The 17414-nt window shown below is 37.8% G+C and overlaps 1 protein-coding gene across 1 annotated transcript in view; it reads left to right on the plus strand.

Annotated features, from left to right (window-relative positions):
* CDH8 (cadherin 8) overlaps positions 1-17414 on the plus strand; it is a 220103-nt gene that overhangs the window by 68151 nt on the left and 134538 nt on the right. Inside the window, exon 3 of the mRNA XM_032768108.2 lies at positions 3884-4178. Coding sequence (XP_032623999.1) covers positions 3884-4178 — 295 coding nt within the window. The remainder of the gene's footprint in view (positions 1-3883; positions 4179-17414) is intronic.

A 17414-nucleotide genomic window follows, 5' to 3' on the forward strand; every position in this document is an offset into this window, starting at 1 on the left:
GTACAAGCATTCCTGTTGAATGTATCTTCTAAGGTGACACTGATCTTCATGGACTCCTTCAGCATCTCTTGCAACCATTGTCTGGGTCTTCCTAGCTGTATTTGCTTTATGATAGCTCTTGTAATCTCTGGCCAAGAAATCCTATGTCTCATCTCACATGACCCAACCATCTCAATCCATGCTCTCTCAGCTTTTTCATGATGGGAGCTACTTATATCATTGTATCATTTCTGTCAGCTGACAGCTCTCATCTCACACAGCATCCACCTGAGCATTCTCAGTCAGCAGTGTGAAGTAGTTATTCTTCTCTCCTCTTCACTGGCTAGCATTCCAATCCCTACGTTATAGATGGCCCAATCATGGCTTTATACACATTAATTAACATATTTTTGTTGCAGAAAATTCCCACCAACTCCCTGCATTTGCAACAAGCGCTCTTCATGAGACTCCTAATGTCCACATCCACATGCCCATCATCGCTCATTACTGAACTGAGGTATTTAAATTGTTGCACAGAGGTTAACTCTATATCACCTAGTTTTACTGGTTTCTCATTGTCCCTCTCAATGAAGCATTGCATACGTTTCATTTTTTCTTGGCTAACCCATAAACCATTTTCTTCTCATGCACTCCTCCATCATTCTAGATCCCTTTCCAGTTTGTATTTATCTTTGCAACACAATATAATATCATAAGCACAATGCATACTGCAAGGATCCTCTTCCCCAATCCCCTGAATGAAAGCGTCCATTGCAATCACAAATAGGAATGGACCTAAGACTGATTTTGGGTATAGACCCACCCTCACTGTGAATGGATCACTGTAACTGCAGCTGCTTTTCAGTGGTGTTGTACTATCCTCCCACATGTCCATGATAATCTGAACATATCTGGTAGATCACGTGGCCATAGACCGCCATATCAATTCTCTAGAAACTCTGTCATAAGCCTTCTCTCAGTGCACACTAAATGCTATTCATTGTGACTCTCCCTATAATTCTATTGTTTACCTTCCTGCCATAAACCCGAATTGACTGTCCTTTATTTGATGCTTTAGTCACTTACAATTTCCTTTCCTGATAATTCTTTCCAACTATTTAATTGTATGACTCATTAACCTTATGAGTCTGTAATTCCTCTGCACATACATTTCACACTTGAAGATAGATACCAGCATGGTCTTCTGCTTCTCATTGGGCGTTTTTCCAGTTTTGGGGGCTAAATAGTTGAAGTTATTATCATCATGCCCCCTCAAGGCCTAATGCTTTAAATGCCACAATTGGTACACTGTATGACCTCACTGCCTTCCCATGTTTCATCTTCTTTAGTGCAGTCTCAGTCTCTATCTTGGTGATAAGTCTTGTGAGGTTATTGATTGCACATCTCTCAATGGTCAACTCAGTTTCTCCTAACTGAGCAGTTTCTCTAAAAAAATGCTGCCATCCCCTGTTGTCTTCCACCACTCCTCTTCCATGATTCTACACTTAATTAGCCAAATTTTGATTCACAAATCAAAGTGTTCTTTGTGTTGTTACTCAGCTAGTTCTTATACTTAAGTTTTGACAGTTTGGCCACTCCTCATTAGCAAAGTCCCAAATACTAGCCAGTGTAGATGCATCAGAAAAATACTTTCAGGATTTTTTTTTTTTCAGAATAAGGCTTTGATTAGAAAGGCCTGTAAGCACACTTAAGTCAATCAGACATAAGTTTGTGCTTAAATACTTTGCTGAATAGGGATTAAGTGCCCAAAGGCGTATTCCAGTATAACATCAACCTAACTCAACTAAGCACACTCAGAGAAAACACAACTCTACAAGGTGAATAATACTTAGTTCTGCTTGTGCAGGGGGGAGAGGAACAGCCAAATCAGGAGGAAAGTCAGTCTTGCATTATGTTGTTTGTTCTTAACAAACAAGAAAATCCTAAAAAGAGGGAAGAAAGACTTGAGTTTTACACATTCAGCATGCACACGCATGCTCATGCTTGTGTTTGTGTGGCTGTGTTGGGTTAATAGCAGGGTGGAGAATCAGCCTATTCACAGCATCTGAAGTTTCGATATGTCCCTCTTTCTACTTTAAAAAAAAATCTAATAATTTTTAAGGGCTTACTATACTAAGACATAAATCATCAGTGCATGGTAGATTGCCCATCAAACCACAGGGATGAAATCCTGGCATGTTTGACGTCACTACAGATTTTGCTATTGACATCAACATTATTGGTTGTTGTGTTTACTAAAATCATGCCTATGGGCTAATCAGGAGCAAGCCTCTGTTTTGCTAGGCACTGTACAAATACAGAATAGTAGACTGTTCCTTGTCTGGAAGAGTTTACACTCTTAATAAAGAAGATTGACAAAGATCTTCCCAAGATTCAAACTGATTATCCAAAATTCAAACTACTGTATAAATCCTAAATCCAACTCCAGAAGACCAAACTTCACTGCAGTTGTCTGCTGTGCTTATTGCAACATCTAGAGATGATGCTAGAAAAGGTGCTTTAATGTTGTTATGTAAACTGTTTCATCATTACTGGAACCCAAGTACCTCAAAGCAAGGGTATAGGCTAAATTAACAACATTTGTGACCCAAAATTGAAAAAAAAAATCTATGAAAGCACATGACTACAAGATCATTTAGGTGCATCAATTAGAGGATAGGATGATAGCAAATTCTGTAAGGAATTTTTTCCATCTTACTTTATCCCCTAATGAAGATCATTGTGAAAGCAAAATCTGTTAGGTGATTGTTGCTGGTTACCAGGTTGTACAAACCTCTATCAGAACATCTTTTGTGAAGATGATATGCAAGATATTTAGTGCAAATGATACTCTTTTAAAATTATATTTTATATAATTTCTCTTACTAAATGTGTTCAAAGGATGTTAAATATGTATATAAACTAAAGTAGTATTCCAGTGGGCTTAATATTAGTATAAATGAATTATAATAATATATTCATTCATTTCAATATATTGACGTTAATAAACTTGATATAAGAAAAGGCACATCTTAGATTTGAATATTAATTGATTATTTGATTTCACCTGGCATTTTAGGGTTGATCCAGAGCCCACTCCAGTAGGCTTTGGTTCAAGCACTTAGCTGAAAAGTATATGAGAAGAGCTGCTTGCATATAGATTTTTTCTATATTATTTCAGGGTTTTTTAATCTTATCTTCTCATTTTGTTGAAGCACTAAATACAATTTAAAAATCAGTTTTCTGATAGGAAGAAATTGTGAAGAAAAGTGTGCCCAAGGAAAATAATCATTCTCCATTTTTCTGGTAGCTTGCTTTCACAAAACACTCTTTCATGAATAACCCTTTGGGAATAAGGATTTAAGAGTCTCTTTTTAGTTCAGTTCAACAACTGAGTTAAAATGCAGTTGTAAGATTTTGGGTAATGCTGTCAATTAAAAATATTAACTCAGATGAAACTTGCCAAATGTGTTTAAGTCATTTTTAAACACCCATCACTTTCTGAAAATAAGCCGAAAGGAAGTAATGCATGAAAATAAATAGTTAGATTAAAAAATATATTATTGCTTATCCTTCATTTGCTCTTTGATCTAATTGGTTAAGGACATTTAGTGTTTGTTCATTTTGGCTCCTAATATATCTGAAGACATTTACATTTAGAAATAGGGATTTAAATATATAAAACAGCTGCTTTTTAAATAGAAAGTCTAATTATGCCTATGATTACATTCAATTTTGATTAGTATGCATACAAGTCCTTACTTTCCTGGCATATTCAAGTTGAGATATGGATCACTGAAGCTAAGATTAAACTACAAAAGAAGGACTTGAGAAATGGATGGCTAGACAAATATGAAAAGTAAATGCTGGTTTTTATCACTAAAATGCTTATTTGTCATTTTAGCTACACACAGACTTGGATCCTGGAAGCAGCAAAATCAAGTATATCCTGTCAGGAGATGGAGCTGGGACAATCTTTGTGATCAATGACAAGACTGGAGATATTCATGCTATGAAAAGACTTGACCGTGAGGAAAAGGCAGAGTACACGCTAACAGCACAAGCAGTTGATGGGGATACAAACAAACCTCTGGAGCCGCCTTCAGAATTCATTATTAAAGTTCAAGACATCAATGACAATGCACCAGAGTTTCTTGATGGCCCATATCATGCCACTGTTCCAGAAATGTCCATTGTGGGTATGTACACCTAAACATATAAAGAGCTTTGAAAAGTCACCCTTTAAAATAGCCCAGTGCACCAATGATGGAAATGATATTTCATTTCTATTTCATTTTTTTAAAATCCCTTCTTGACCAAAGTGCTCAACTACAGTACAATAGGTTGAGACCGTCAGTAATAAGAAAAGGACTATGAGTTATATTAAATTGGCATTTTTTGCACAATAATACTTCAGTGGCCCAAATTTATAGTCTGTTTATGATGTTGTGAAGTGTTGTTACTGAGGAGGATTTATCAAGATTTCTTCCAACATGCCACTCTAATCCTATTGATATTTTGTCGATGTTTAATTATCTGTTTGTGTGTATTTGTACACAGATGTAGCACTTACAATATGTGGACACATACTCATTTATTTTCCTCCACATATAACTATAATCAGCCAAAAACATGAAAATGAAATATGTTATGTCTGGAAACTGATGGTGGGCTTAAGCACTTAGCCATGTGATCTGAAAATGGGGGAGTTAGAATGGACAAAGAGAGAAAGCTGGGAAGAAGATGATGATGAAGGGAATGGATGTGGTTGAAGGAAAGGAAAATAAGAAAATACATGCAAAATGTACTTGTGAATAGATTGTATTGATAATGTGTACATTTATATTCCTTCATATGTATTTTGTGTGTGTGTGTGTGTGTGTCTTGGATGGGGATATGTTTGTTTCATTGTGCAATTCTGGTGCACATTTTGTTTTATATATCTGTATCTGCATCTTTCTACCTATATATACCTGTACATATAGGTAGAAAGATACAGACACCTAGGAACATATTGAAATTCAGTATGTAGTATCTTACTCTGAGAGGAGGTCCACTGAAGCCAATGCGACTAATTGCAGAGCACTCAGTGTGAGTGAGGACATCCGAAACAGGCCATAGAAAGTAAAGAATGATTTCTAAGGTTTACCAATATTAAACTGAAAATAATGTGGTTTTCGGCAATTCTTGTACTCTATATGGCTGTCAAGGCAAGATATACATAGATGCTCACTTGAAGGCATGCCAAGCCTCTTTACAAACATAATGGTGCCCTGTCAAAGAGTTTGGAAAACAGCATTCTGTTCTATTGCAGTGAAACATACACACACATGATATATGGGGCTAGAACTGTCATCTTCCTGCAATTCAGTACAATGAGTTGTATGAGGACCTTTTCAAATCTAACTGCAGCAGACCCAGTAGCACTAGCATAGTTGTGGTAGGGTTTGCACGTCAATTATAATACTTCTCAAGATTTGATGTCTTGGTTGCTTTGAATCACTTCTACTGGAATTGGTATGTGCATTTTCAGCCTGAACGTCAATTCCTTTACCAAAATACATGTTTAATATGCTAAGCTGTTTTAATTGTATAGTAGCACACACATAATATGGACCTGATATTTTTGCCAAGCTCTAAGCAAGAAAATGGCTTAATTAAATTAAAAGGGGGGAGGGGACAAGAAAGACATTGTAGGCTAATCCTTATATGAACTGGACTGACTGGGCATTCTGAAGGAAAAACTAGAAGGAAAATACAAAGATATGTCTGCAGGGGGGAAATGGTTTCTGAGCATTAATTCTATGATTAAGAATAATTTATATAGCCCTTAATGGTATGCAGCACTTTAGAAATATAGATTAAGACATCACATGATTCCTGCTCAAAGATGCTTCAATGTAAGTAAGACAGGGCAAATGATAGACAGGGCACTGTGTAGCAGGTCAGTGGAGGAAGGCATAGGGGTTACTGATGAGAAGGAGCAGGCTTTGTTGAAAGAGATGATATTTAATGAGGCAATTGAGGAGGAAAGAGATGGTGGATGAGAGCAGAGGAAGGGAAGAAACTGAGAAGGAAAAAGGCAATGAAGGAGCAGTAAAGAGAAAGGATGGGAAAAGCATATGGAATGTGAATGGGATTAGATACAAAGGAAACCAGTGATATGGAAAGGACATACCATCAATGGAGGGAGAAAAGAGCTTGTGATGAGAGTGACATGTGATGAGAGTGACAGGAGTGGTAAATGAAATCAGCAGTGAGTTTTGGACAGACTTGAGGAAGGAAAGGTGAGAGGCAGGAAATCTGGACAGTAGAAGTCTACAGTAATCAAAGCAAGAGGTGGCCAGTATATGGACAAGAGTTTTAGCAGGTGGGATAATGAAAAAAGAATGTTTTGGGGGAATGTTAAAGAAGATGTGATACGACTTTGCAAAAGATTATATATGGAGGGTATAGGAGATGAGAAAAACATTGGTGTCAAAATGTTAACCTCAGAAACATGAAAGAAGAAGAGAGTAATCAATGAAGATAGAGTAGGGATGATACAGTGTCTCATTCCCCCCGTGTGCTAGAAACACAGGGAGGCACAATTGCTCCTGAAATTCCCATTGAGGTGGGACAGCTCTGCCCCTGAACCTACCAGGCCTATGCCTCTTCCATCTGGTACAACATGGCCAATAAATATTTTATTTTCAAATGCTATAGTTAATATTCAAACCCTTAATAACAATAAGAACAACCAAGGTGAAAGCAAGTAATAAGTCAACTCAAAAGAAGACTTGGATTTAGAATTACCATATGATTTTTGCATGAAACAGACAGGAGGACAGTGTATGTGTCTAAATATCCCTATGCTTTATATTTTTTCTTTATGTAGCATTCCGTGCGATGTACTTTATTTTCAGCCTATTACTCCAAAAAAGCACCAATGGCAAATACGTACCCTAATTCTGAGCTGCCACTCCTGAACACAAAGCATGTATCTCACTGAGTTATGTGGATGATGAATAACTATAAAATCAATACAGCATATGCAGTTCTTCCTGTTAACCTGTAATACGACTAGAAGTCAAAGCTGACATTTGAAGGCAAAAACGTTGCTGTTTTACCAATATTACTGTTACTTCTTTGACCATTCTCCCTCCTTTTAACCAACTAGAAGCTATATCAATGGCTATAGTAAAAATATATTTAACTTTTTCTAGGTATTGTCATGTTTGTGTTAAAGTCAGTTTCCGTCATCTATCAATATGTAGGGGAAAGTTTGATGACTTCTTCCAGAGTTAGAGGTTGTTTTTTGTTTGTTTATGTGTTTGTTTGTTTACTGTGCTCTCAGTATGTTGCTTCTGTTATCCACTTCATTCCCCTTTAAGAGAACTCTACGCACCCTTGCTTTTCTATTTCAGCTGTGTGATTATTTTCACTAACACAGTCCTCATTAAGACAGGGTTTTCTTAGGTGCCCAGATAGTAAGTGTAAAAACTTGGGACTGGTGTGTGTGTGTGTGTGTTTGTGTGTGTGTGTGTGTGTGAGAGAGAGAGAGAGAGAGAGACAAAATGTTCTGAGATCCTATACTGCTGCATGTTATAATTTCTTGTTTGACAGCAATGTGATGGGTACTATACAAAACATTGTCCCAAGGTGCTAACTATATGAATAAGTACATGGATAGTACAGTTGACATGCACTCTTGTATATGTATATCTACAACACGGATAATATATCAGGTTTGTGGGGAAGCTGGAGCTTTGCAAGTGCAAACCGTCTCTAGACGTCATGTACACCACATGTAAACATGCATTTACATATGTTATCGATATGAACATATGCCACATGTTGTAGATGAATGATGGTGGAAAATCCTGATTCCCTGCTAAGACTGTTTGCAGGACCTTCCTCCAGCAAATGGTGCCAAGGCAATCTCTATTCCAGTGTTATTTCCTGCAGGAATGATGCTGACTTTTCAGCTGTCTTGACTGCACACTCTTGAACACAGACACACTGAATGATGTGCACAGTCACAGTGTTCAGGGATTATTTGAAATAATTCTCTTTTTTTCTGAGGAAGGAGTGGGCTTCATGCTCCAGAAAAAGCCCTGAGGAGCACACACAGTTCACCCTTACCTCAACCCTCAGGTTCCTTCCTTTCAGCTCTGTCACAATAATCATCCTTCTAGTCCATCTCAGCCCCCTTCCCTCTTTGGTGAGACTGAATGTTCTGTACAGTTTTAATACTGCTCTGATCTCCTGAGGAGCCCAGGGTTGAGAAGGAGGGAGGAAGTCAAATCTGAATGCCTGTCTCCTGTGTGGCAGCATATGTTAGCAGGGCTGCTAACAGAAGTGCACTTGGAAAATAGGAAATAACTTGCTTTCAAAGGCATTTAAGCTGCATTCTGTACAAATATGTTTAAGCATCATGAGACCTAATGGGACACATTTTGGAAGAGGACCCAGGTGAGAACCCCTAGAAAGAGATCCAGATAAGTATGGGGAGGAAAGGTGGAGTACCCAGTGGTTCACTTGTTTTTAAATTTGTTCCTGAACTTGCATCCTTTGTGTAACAGCCAATAATGATGTCATTATGTACAGATGAGTGAGCTAGCTTAAAAAAAAAAATAGAAGAACCAGGTCAAACTGAACTGATCCCATAGTGTATCTTTGAAAATGCCTGGATAAGTCCCCCTTTCGTGCTTCCTTCTCCTCAATTGTTCACAGATTCCTTAGTTTTGGTGAGGTTGCTGCAGGTCTGATAACATGCCCTGGTATGGATGTGGTCTTCAAATGTTGTCGATTCTGTGGTGGTATGCAGAGAAGGAACAGCAAGATAGGCTCCACAGTTCTTTTTTGAGCAAAGGGTGCTTAGAGGTCTTTGGTTCTGCTAATGGTCAGCGGCAGAGGTTCAGGAGAATAGAAAGATGCATTGAATAGAATGACAGATGTGCTGGTGCAGGGAAGAAGGTAAGACAGAAGAAAGAGGGAGATTAGCAAAGTGAATATTCACAATTTTTGACTAATTTCAGACAAGCGTCCAAATGTTTCATAGTTTATTTGACCTAAACCTCCAACTATTTGAAAGTTCCCCATCACTTGTCATAATAAAACACAGTACATAGTGTGATGCTGCATGGCAGTGCACTAAAAATAAATTGCACCTGCAATGCGTCAAAAAATTGAGTGGGAGAATTATTTTAGAATAATTCAACTTCTCTTTATTACGATGTTTCTCAACATCAAAGATTTCGTTCTTGGAAAATGTCTTTCTTGGAAAAGAAATTGGATTTTCAGGTTAGTATTTGCTACTATTGCAGTTTTAATCTGAATATATCTGCTTTCTTTGGGCCAAATCTGCCCCCAGTTGCACTACTGTATATCAGAAGTAATTCCAATTAATTTGGCTGTCTGTTATTTCATATATACAAAACAGAGATATTTCACATAAACACACATATAAAAAGCATGTGGTACACAGTGTGTGTGTCTGTGTCTGTGTTTCCCTTTCTCCCAAAGGTATTAATTCTACTCTAGTTATATGTTGTTTGCCAAAAGGGACAAAATTTGTTGAATGTCATCAACATTCCAAATCTGGTATAAATAATGATGGAGTAACTTGGTCAATTGTAAAGTTGTGATAAAAACCCGAGATGTAATATTATCAAGTCCCACCACACTCTCTTACTCTTCCTTTCCGCCCCCGCCCCGTACATATTGATTTTTAAAACGCTGTGCATGACTGTTAAATCAATGATAGTCTGTCACAAAAATGTTGACTAAAAGGACTATATTACTAGGGTCAACTACAAATTATCCCAAAGGGTAAACTCAAAGGTAGTGCAAAAGCTCAGGAAAAAAAATAGCAGATGTTGTAAAATATGGCTACAATGTAACAGCTGTTAGAAAATGTATATCATCACTTTCTCCTGTTCCACTACTTGTTCATCTTGTGCATAATCAACTTCTTGAACTCTGGCACTGAGGAGCCATTTAAATAAGGGATTTTTTTTAAAGAAATGGAAATTATATATATCTTTCATGTACCTTGCGAATGACCTCAATGGAGCTTACAAGAATGAAAGGTAGATAGGCAATAATAAGCATGAGAGAATTAGTTAGGATACAGAAGAAAAAAAAACACATTCTTCACCAAAATTTTAACTTTTATTAAGGTTTTTTTGGAGTGGACGAGGGAGGGAACTATTGATCACCTCTTTTTATTTAAAAGTTTGTAATTTTTTTTTTGCACCCTTGGTTTTGCATGTTGGTTTCAGTCAGCATCAGAATTGGAAATTTCAAAAATATTTTTTGTTTGCTAAATGACTGAAGTATGCTTGGCATTATATACATAGAAAGTCATGTCACTGTTCCCAAGGAGGTTATAATCTGAGGGAGTAGTCCTACCAACAATTTTACTAGAGAATATACAGCAAACTACTGCAAGTAGTCCCACTGACTTCAAAGAGAGCTGCTGCAATCAAGGGTACATCTCAAAGTAGCTAGCGCTGCTGGTACTTGCAAGATCATGCCCTTAGGCCTGGTCTATCCTAGGAAATTAGGTCAGTATACCTATGTCATTAGGGGTGTGAAAAATCCACACCCCTGAGCAATGCAATTAAACTGACCTAAACCCCGGTGTAGACAGCACTAGGTCAATGGAAGAATTCTCCTGTTGACCAAGCTACTGCCTCTCAAAGAGGTGGATTACCTATGATGAAAAGAGTATCCCATCAATGTAGGTAGTGCCTTCACTGAAATGCTACAGCCGCACTGCTGCAGCTTTTTAAGTCTAGACAAGCCCTTAGTCTTGATTTCAGCCAATGTGAAAACTCCCACTTACATCAATGGGTGCAGAATTGAGCCCAAAATTAACTATGTGAATAACTGGGTGAATGATTTATTAGGGAAAAGTTGTCTCTCTTCCTGTCTGTGTATGGTCTGCAGTTTCTTGGATATATTTGTCCTTCGAGGAGGGTACACTGTGCAAACTGCCTACACACTAGAATAAAGGGTCAGAGCAGAACCACACTACACTTGCAGGAGTTGAAGGAGAAATTGTCTTCCAGAGTTCCTTGGAATGCGGCTGCTACATCTTCCCATTGGGTGCTGCTTACTTCTGCTTACATACTGGTCCTTCCCCGCAGGCTAGGGGGAGGGGCTCAGCCTCACACTCTTTGAGATAATATGCACTTCTGCACAGAGACTGCATTGTTTGCATGGCTGCTTGTGTTCTTTCCTGATTCTGTGCCCCTATGTACATGTCTATCAGAATCTGTGCCCAGAATAATTTCTGCAGAGATTCTTGTCTCTAGATCAATCACAGGCAGTTTGTTGCCAGTATTCTGCGTTTGAAGGTGAGCTGTGTGTGTTAGTTGTTTTTGCATGCCTAAGTCACATGGTATTGTTTTTATTCTGGACCGTGTGAACATAACTTTTCAGGTATCTTTACTTTGCAGTTGCAGGTGGTTGCAGGACATGTAAACATACCTGAGTTAGCTTTAGTCTAGCTAGCAAAAATACCGGAGTCAGTGAAACTGCAGCAATACAGACTTCAGTGCAGACTAGTCACCTAAGCACCCATGTCCCTGGAAAGCTTGTACAGCCCATGCTGCCACAACTTTGCTGCAGTTGGTACTCATTTGAGCTAAATTAAAGCTAGCTTGGTTTTGTCTACATCTGCTGCCATCACTCCTCTGATTGCTGTGTAGACATATCCTTAATTCACATTTCTGGTACAAATACCCGTGTTTAGCAATTCTAAGTTCACACTTCACAAAGTTTTTTCAACATTTTTCCAAATGTGAAATTTTGACCAAAAGGCAATCAAAATTTGTGACTGAAATGTTTGCAAAAAACACCTCTGCTTGTGGCACTAGGTACTGATGCATGGCCTGAGCTTATTTGCAGAAGACACAGATGAGAGGTAGTAAGTCAATCTACATTACTGCCCAAATATTGAGACAATGATAAGCACCACACAACAAGAGACCGGACTATATTTTGCATTTTCAAATTTTGGAAAGTTTTGACAAATTCTAGTCACAAGGCACCGTATCCAGAGTTTGTCTTGTATCAGAAGAGTAATCTCATTATGTGATAATATTCTCATAGAAGCTTATATTAGCGTAATTTAGTTCTACAGCTACTTTTTTTAACTCATTAGTGATAGACCTCAGAACTTCCTCCTCCCCAAACTTTATGGAAGACCAGCCTTTCATTCAGAAGGGGATACAAATTAGGTCACTCTATGTAATCGACACATTTGAAATTTGGAGACGTCAGATTCAAACTCAATTCAGAATCCAATCTTTGTGTCTCAGTCCAAGTTTACTTTAATATTATTTTCTTTAGGAATTGGTACCTCTGCCTTTGTTTAACTGCTGAATCTGCAACACTTAATGTTTCTCTGTGAATGCAGATGAGCTGTTGCCTGTGGAGCTGATGTCAATGCCACTTTCTCATGAATCAGCCTGTAGAAGACTGCTGGCTGGATGATTTGACTGTACCCTTTCCCTGGAGGCCAATGGTCTCTGCTGCCATATGCTTGCTCTCTGCTGGCCTGAGGAAGCAAGAGTTCTGAATCTGCTCCTGCAACCTGGCTCATATTTGCTGGTGTTATCAATCTTTGTAAAAGACACACATGCACAGGTGCATGCACATACACACACAAAGAAAACACCAAATTGAAACTGCAAGGCTGTAGAAAATCTCTTATTTTTATAATGTAAAATTTTAAATTGATGAATTCCTTGTGCATTCAGCAAGGGCTATTTTACTTTTTACATGTTTATACATGTAAGTGTGTGTGTATATATGTAATAAATAAATAAATGTATACACTGCATCTACATGAAGCTTCCTTTGTAAGTCAACAGACAATACAGTAATTTTTCTCTTCATGGAAGTATAACTATGTAGTGGTTGTCCAATTTTACTTTCTTTGCCTGGGGACCTTGCAATTTCTATGCCTTAGTAGTTCTGTATAAAATAGGCAATTCACCTTGTTTTGTCTGAGTGCTGATGAAGTAGTCAATTGATTAGACAAATTCCATCTTTTAGAAAGTCCTGGACAATAGAGCAGTATTTTCTTCCTCCCTCAAAAATACTATTAATGTTCTATAATAACAGGAACATCTAAAAGGGAAATGAAAGTAATATCTGACAGAAAACAGAGTTATTTTTAATATAAACATAAAATATGGTGAACCCCATTGCTTCTGCCTATGATGCTACAAACTGTATTCTAATGCTAACAAATGGTCACTCTGGGGAATTTATAAAGCAGCACATGCAGGCTTTTTAATGGCATCATCTTATAAGTTGTAATCAGACAGAAGTGCCAACCTTAAAAGTAAAAAGACGATGTCCCTTCTTATTACTTTCACATGAGTCAAACTCATGCAGAAAGTAACATCAACAAGGACAATTTCCAGAGAGAGAGCTTTATCTATCTCAGTATGAAACATTTTACTTTTCTTAAGATCACCACTGTAGGAAGGAGGCATCACAATTCTAAAACAATTAGTTTATGCACATGAAATGGTAAAATATGCAGATTATTAGATTTCACAACCATGCTTCCAATGCTCCTCATTATACAGTTGTAAAACGCTGAAGGCTGCCAGCTTGCTCTATTGTCTATGTTCTGTGCAGAAGACAGTTTTCTTCTATGCATAGCAAGCACCTTCCGGATTCTTAGTTACACTTTTCCAGACAATATATGTATTTTCTATTTGCTTCACATTATAAAGGCTCATTAGAATGACAGATGAGCAGTCTGAAAACAATGCTTTGTTGCAGTATGTTTTCTAGGGTATTTAATTGTTCAAATAAAGTTTTTGACTCATTCAGGGTTTTTTTTTTTCATTCTATTAACATTTCTTCCAGTGTCATTAGCTTTCTAAACTATGTACACTTCAGGTATATTAAAATAAATTGCATTTAACCTTTGGAAACAGAAATCCAAATTCTGCTCTGCTATACTGGTGTAAACCTGGCATAACTACTTTGAGATCAGGACCTCAGCAGCAGAACTCTGCTAACGGAGTTTGAAAAGAATTTGGCCCAACATTTGTATTCCTTTAATTTACTTTAAAGAAACCATGAAGCTAGAGTTTATCGGAATCACTTATGGTGATGTCCATGCAGCTGCTCTTATGACTCTCTTGAGTTTCCATGATAAGACCATTTTAAAAAAAAATGTTAGCAATAAAAGTTTTGTTTTGTTTTGTTTTTTAGCTTGTAAATTGTTTCGGACAGGGTCTGTCATTTTCTATAGGTTTGTAAAGCACCTAGTACAAGGGAATTCTGATATCACAGGCTTTTAGGTGCTTCTGCAATACAGATGGTAAATAATAATAATAATAATATGAAATTTCACACATACTATCAAAACCCAAGCGCAATAGTTTAATAGCTTTTACAAATTTCAAGGCCATAATGACCAATTGTGATCAAATCTGACACCCTGTATAACACAGACCATAGAACTTCCCTCAAATAATTCCTAGACCATATCTTCTAGGGGAAAAAAAATCCAATCTTGATTTTAAAAACTGTCAGTCACCCTGATAAGTTGTCCAAATGGTTAATTATGCACTGTTAATGTTTTACACCTTTGTCATCTGTATATTTCAATTTTGATTTAAAAATGAATTAATATGAAACATACTGGTTTCAGAATGTTTGCTCTTCCACCATATATATAGTGTGGGTAGGTATACAATACATATCTGCATATATACATATATAAATACTCATACAGTTGCCCACAGGGCCACCCGGGGGGTCGGGGGGCAGCAAATGGGCCCCCATGAGAATATAGTATTTTATAATATTGCAACTTTTTTATGGAAGGGGCCCCCGAAATTGCTTTGCCCCAGGCCCCCTGAATACTCTGGGCAGCCCTGTATGCCCATACATACACTATATATTATGGAAGAAGCAGATATTCTGAAACTATGTTTCATATTCTCTACCTTATTCTCATCAAACAAATATAAAAATCATAATAGTGCCACTGCAAAAAAACTCATGCTCATTACTTCATCCTCCTGTCAATATAAGGGTTTTCCATACAATACACTATCTAATGCTTCATGCAGTAGTGTGAAATGTTTCAAGTGAAGAGGCTTCTGCTATTTCCCTTGAGGTACTTATTCCACATACTGTTAGATCTTGTTGTGAGGTAGATCACTCCCTCCCTCTGGCATGTTATGCTACATTTTCTTAATTACATCCCATCAGTCTTAGTTTTACCCTTTTATACATAACTGAATAATGTATCCTCTTCATCTCTCGATCAAGGTATTTATAAGGCCATCATTTGTATCTGAATTGTCTTGGTGGTAAGGAGGAATAAACAAACTCTCTTTTGATTCCCTCTCTCTAGGGGTAGCTTGGTACAAGATTCTGCACACATTATTATATATATATATATATAAGTATAAACACCTTAGCTGCTTGTATTCTCTTTCCTAGGTCCTTTTACAGTCAGTCCATACCCTACCTCTCATCTCTTACTTGCTTTGGAGATGGCGACCCCCACTTTCAATTGGGCCAATGCATCCTTCACTTTTACATTTTTCGAACGACTATCTTGGTGTTTTCTCCCAGGCTGTCCCTCATGCTTGGTGGAGTTTCCTGTAAATACCCCAAAAGCTCCCTCATTATCCTCTTCAAATCATTCTTTACAATTCTTTGCTTACAAAAAAAGAAAAAAAATGGTTAGGCCACTGGTGTGCTGGGACCACAGCCTATTATCCTGATGAATACTGTTTTCTTGTTTCCTTGTGTTCCTCTGTACTGTCTGTGTCCATCTGTTGTCTTTCTTCTTGTATTTAGAATGTAAGCTACTTAGGGCAGGGACCATCTTCTTGTTCTATTTGTACGTGCTTAGCAGCCTTGGGTCCTGGTCCATGACTAGGGCCTCTAGGATCTCTGGAAAAACAAATAATAAATAACTAAGTGATCACCCACTTCACAGCTTCTGTAGGCGAAGTTATTGCACACACCCTGTGAGCTACCTTCCTACCCCTTCTATTTCAGAAACTCCCCCAGTCTCTCCCCGTCAGGGATTCTTTGTGTCCCCAATTTCTCCCTTCCTCTGATACCAGGGTTCTCAATTCGACCCTACTGATGTTCTGTGAGCCCCTGTTCCCCCCCCGCCCTCCATTCCAGGTCCCCCCTTCACTCCAATGGCAAGGACTCTGTATGTGCCTATACTTACTTTCACCCCATGTAGGGGCTGAGGGTATCCACTTCCCCTGTCCCAGTGTTCCCCAGTATTCCCCAATAAAGATTCTGTGTGCCTCCATTCCCTCTTCTCCTCATTTCAGAGTCCTCTATTCTCCCTGTGACCCCATCCTTCCCTTATACCAGGGTCTTTCATTTTCCCTCATGGCAGGGGATCTGTGTGCACTTCTGTATGTTTCACCCATCTGACTTTTCTCTGTTTAGGATATTTCCTTAATACTAACATTATATTGCATTTAACTTTCCTTGTATCTGAGAACATACAAACAAATTAAACATTAATTAACTGAGTTTCTTTACACTGCAAATATTTTTTACCCATTTCACAGACAGGGAAACTGAGATGCAGAGAGGTATTGTGCATATAAGAACTTAGGGTATGAGTAAAACTATGAATGGAACCCAGGAGTCCTGATTTCTATTCCTTTGCTGTACATTGTTGGACACACAATTCCATTTAGCATGAATTCAGTATAGTAAAAATAAGAAAGTGTACATATATGAATTAAATATACTGCATTCATGGTGGCACATTAAAAATTTCAAGGAGAAAAAAAGCAAAGTAAGTTCCTTCAGCTTCAAGGCAGCAATAATTTACATATCAAGAAGTTATACAGGTTTATATGAGATTATTGTGGCGTTATTCAATAAAAAATAGTTACCATGACAACAGCTGTCATGCTACCTGTGAGATTATAGAAAAGAAGGACAATCAGGCAAAGGGTTTATTTGGGACTGACCTCTTATCTGACCTAGTGAATACAAACAGCATGTTGTTTTGACCATCCTTGACTACACAGCCATCATCAGCCAGACTAAAATTCCAGCTGGAGATTTCAGCCTACCCCAGTTTGGAAAGAGGAAAAACTACAGAGGATGTTTTGTTTTGTTTTTTGTTTTTTTGGGGGGGGGGGTTAAGTCCCAGAGATATCAAGAAAGCACAGTCCCACTAGACTACAATATGGTCACATTTCTTTATTTCCCTAGCCATTACAATCTTTCAACAAAATGGTTGCTTCATTGAATATGGATTCATGTAAATTTAAGATGCTGACTATTTGTTCAGTCCTCCAGGATATACAAGTTTTATTTTTTTCCCAATACACACATTTCACTGCCACACCAAAACCTTTGCTTTCTTACTCCCTGTGGCAGTGTGTGCATTTTTCTTTCTGACTAATGTGCAGAAT

Source organism: Chelonoidis abingdonii, chromosome 19 (assembly GCF_003597395.2).
Source record: "Chelonoidis abingdonii isolate Lonesome George chromosome 19, CheloAbing_2.0, whole genome shotgun sequence".
Lineage (NCBI taxonomy): Eukaryota > Metazoa > Chordata > Testudines > Testudinidae > Chelonoidis > Chelonoidis abingdonii.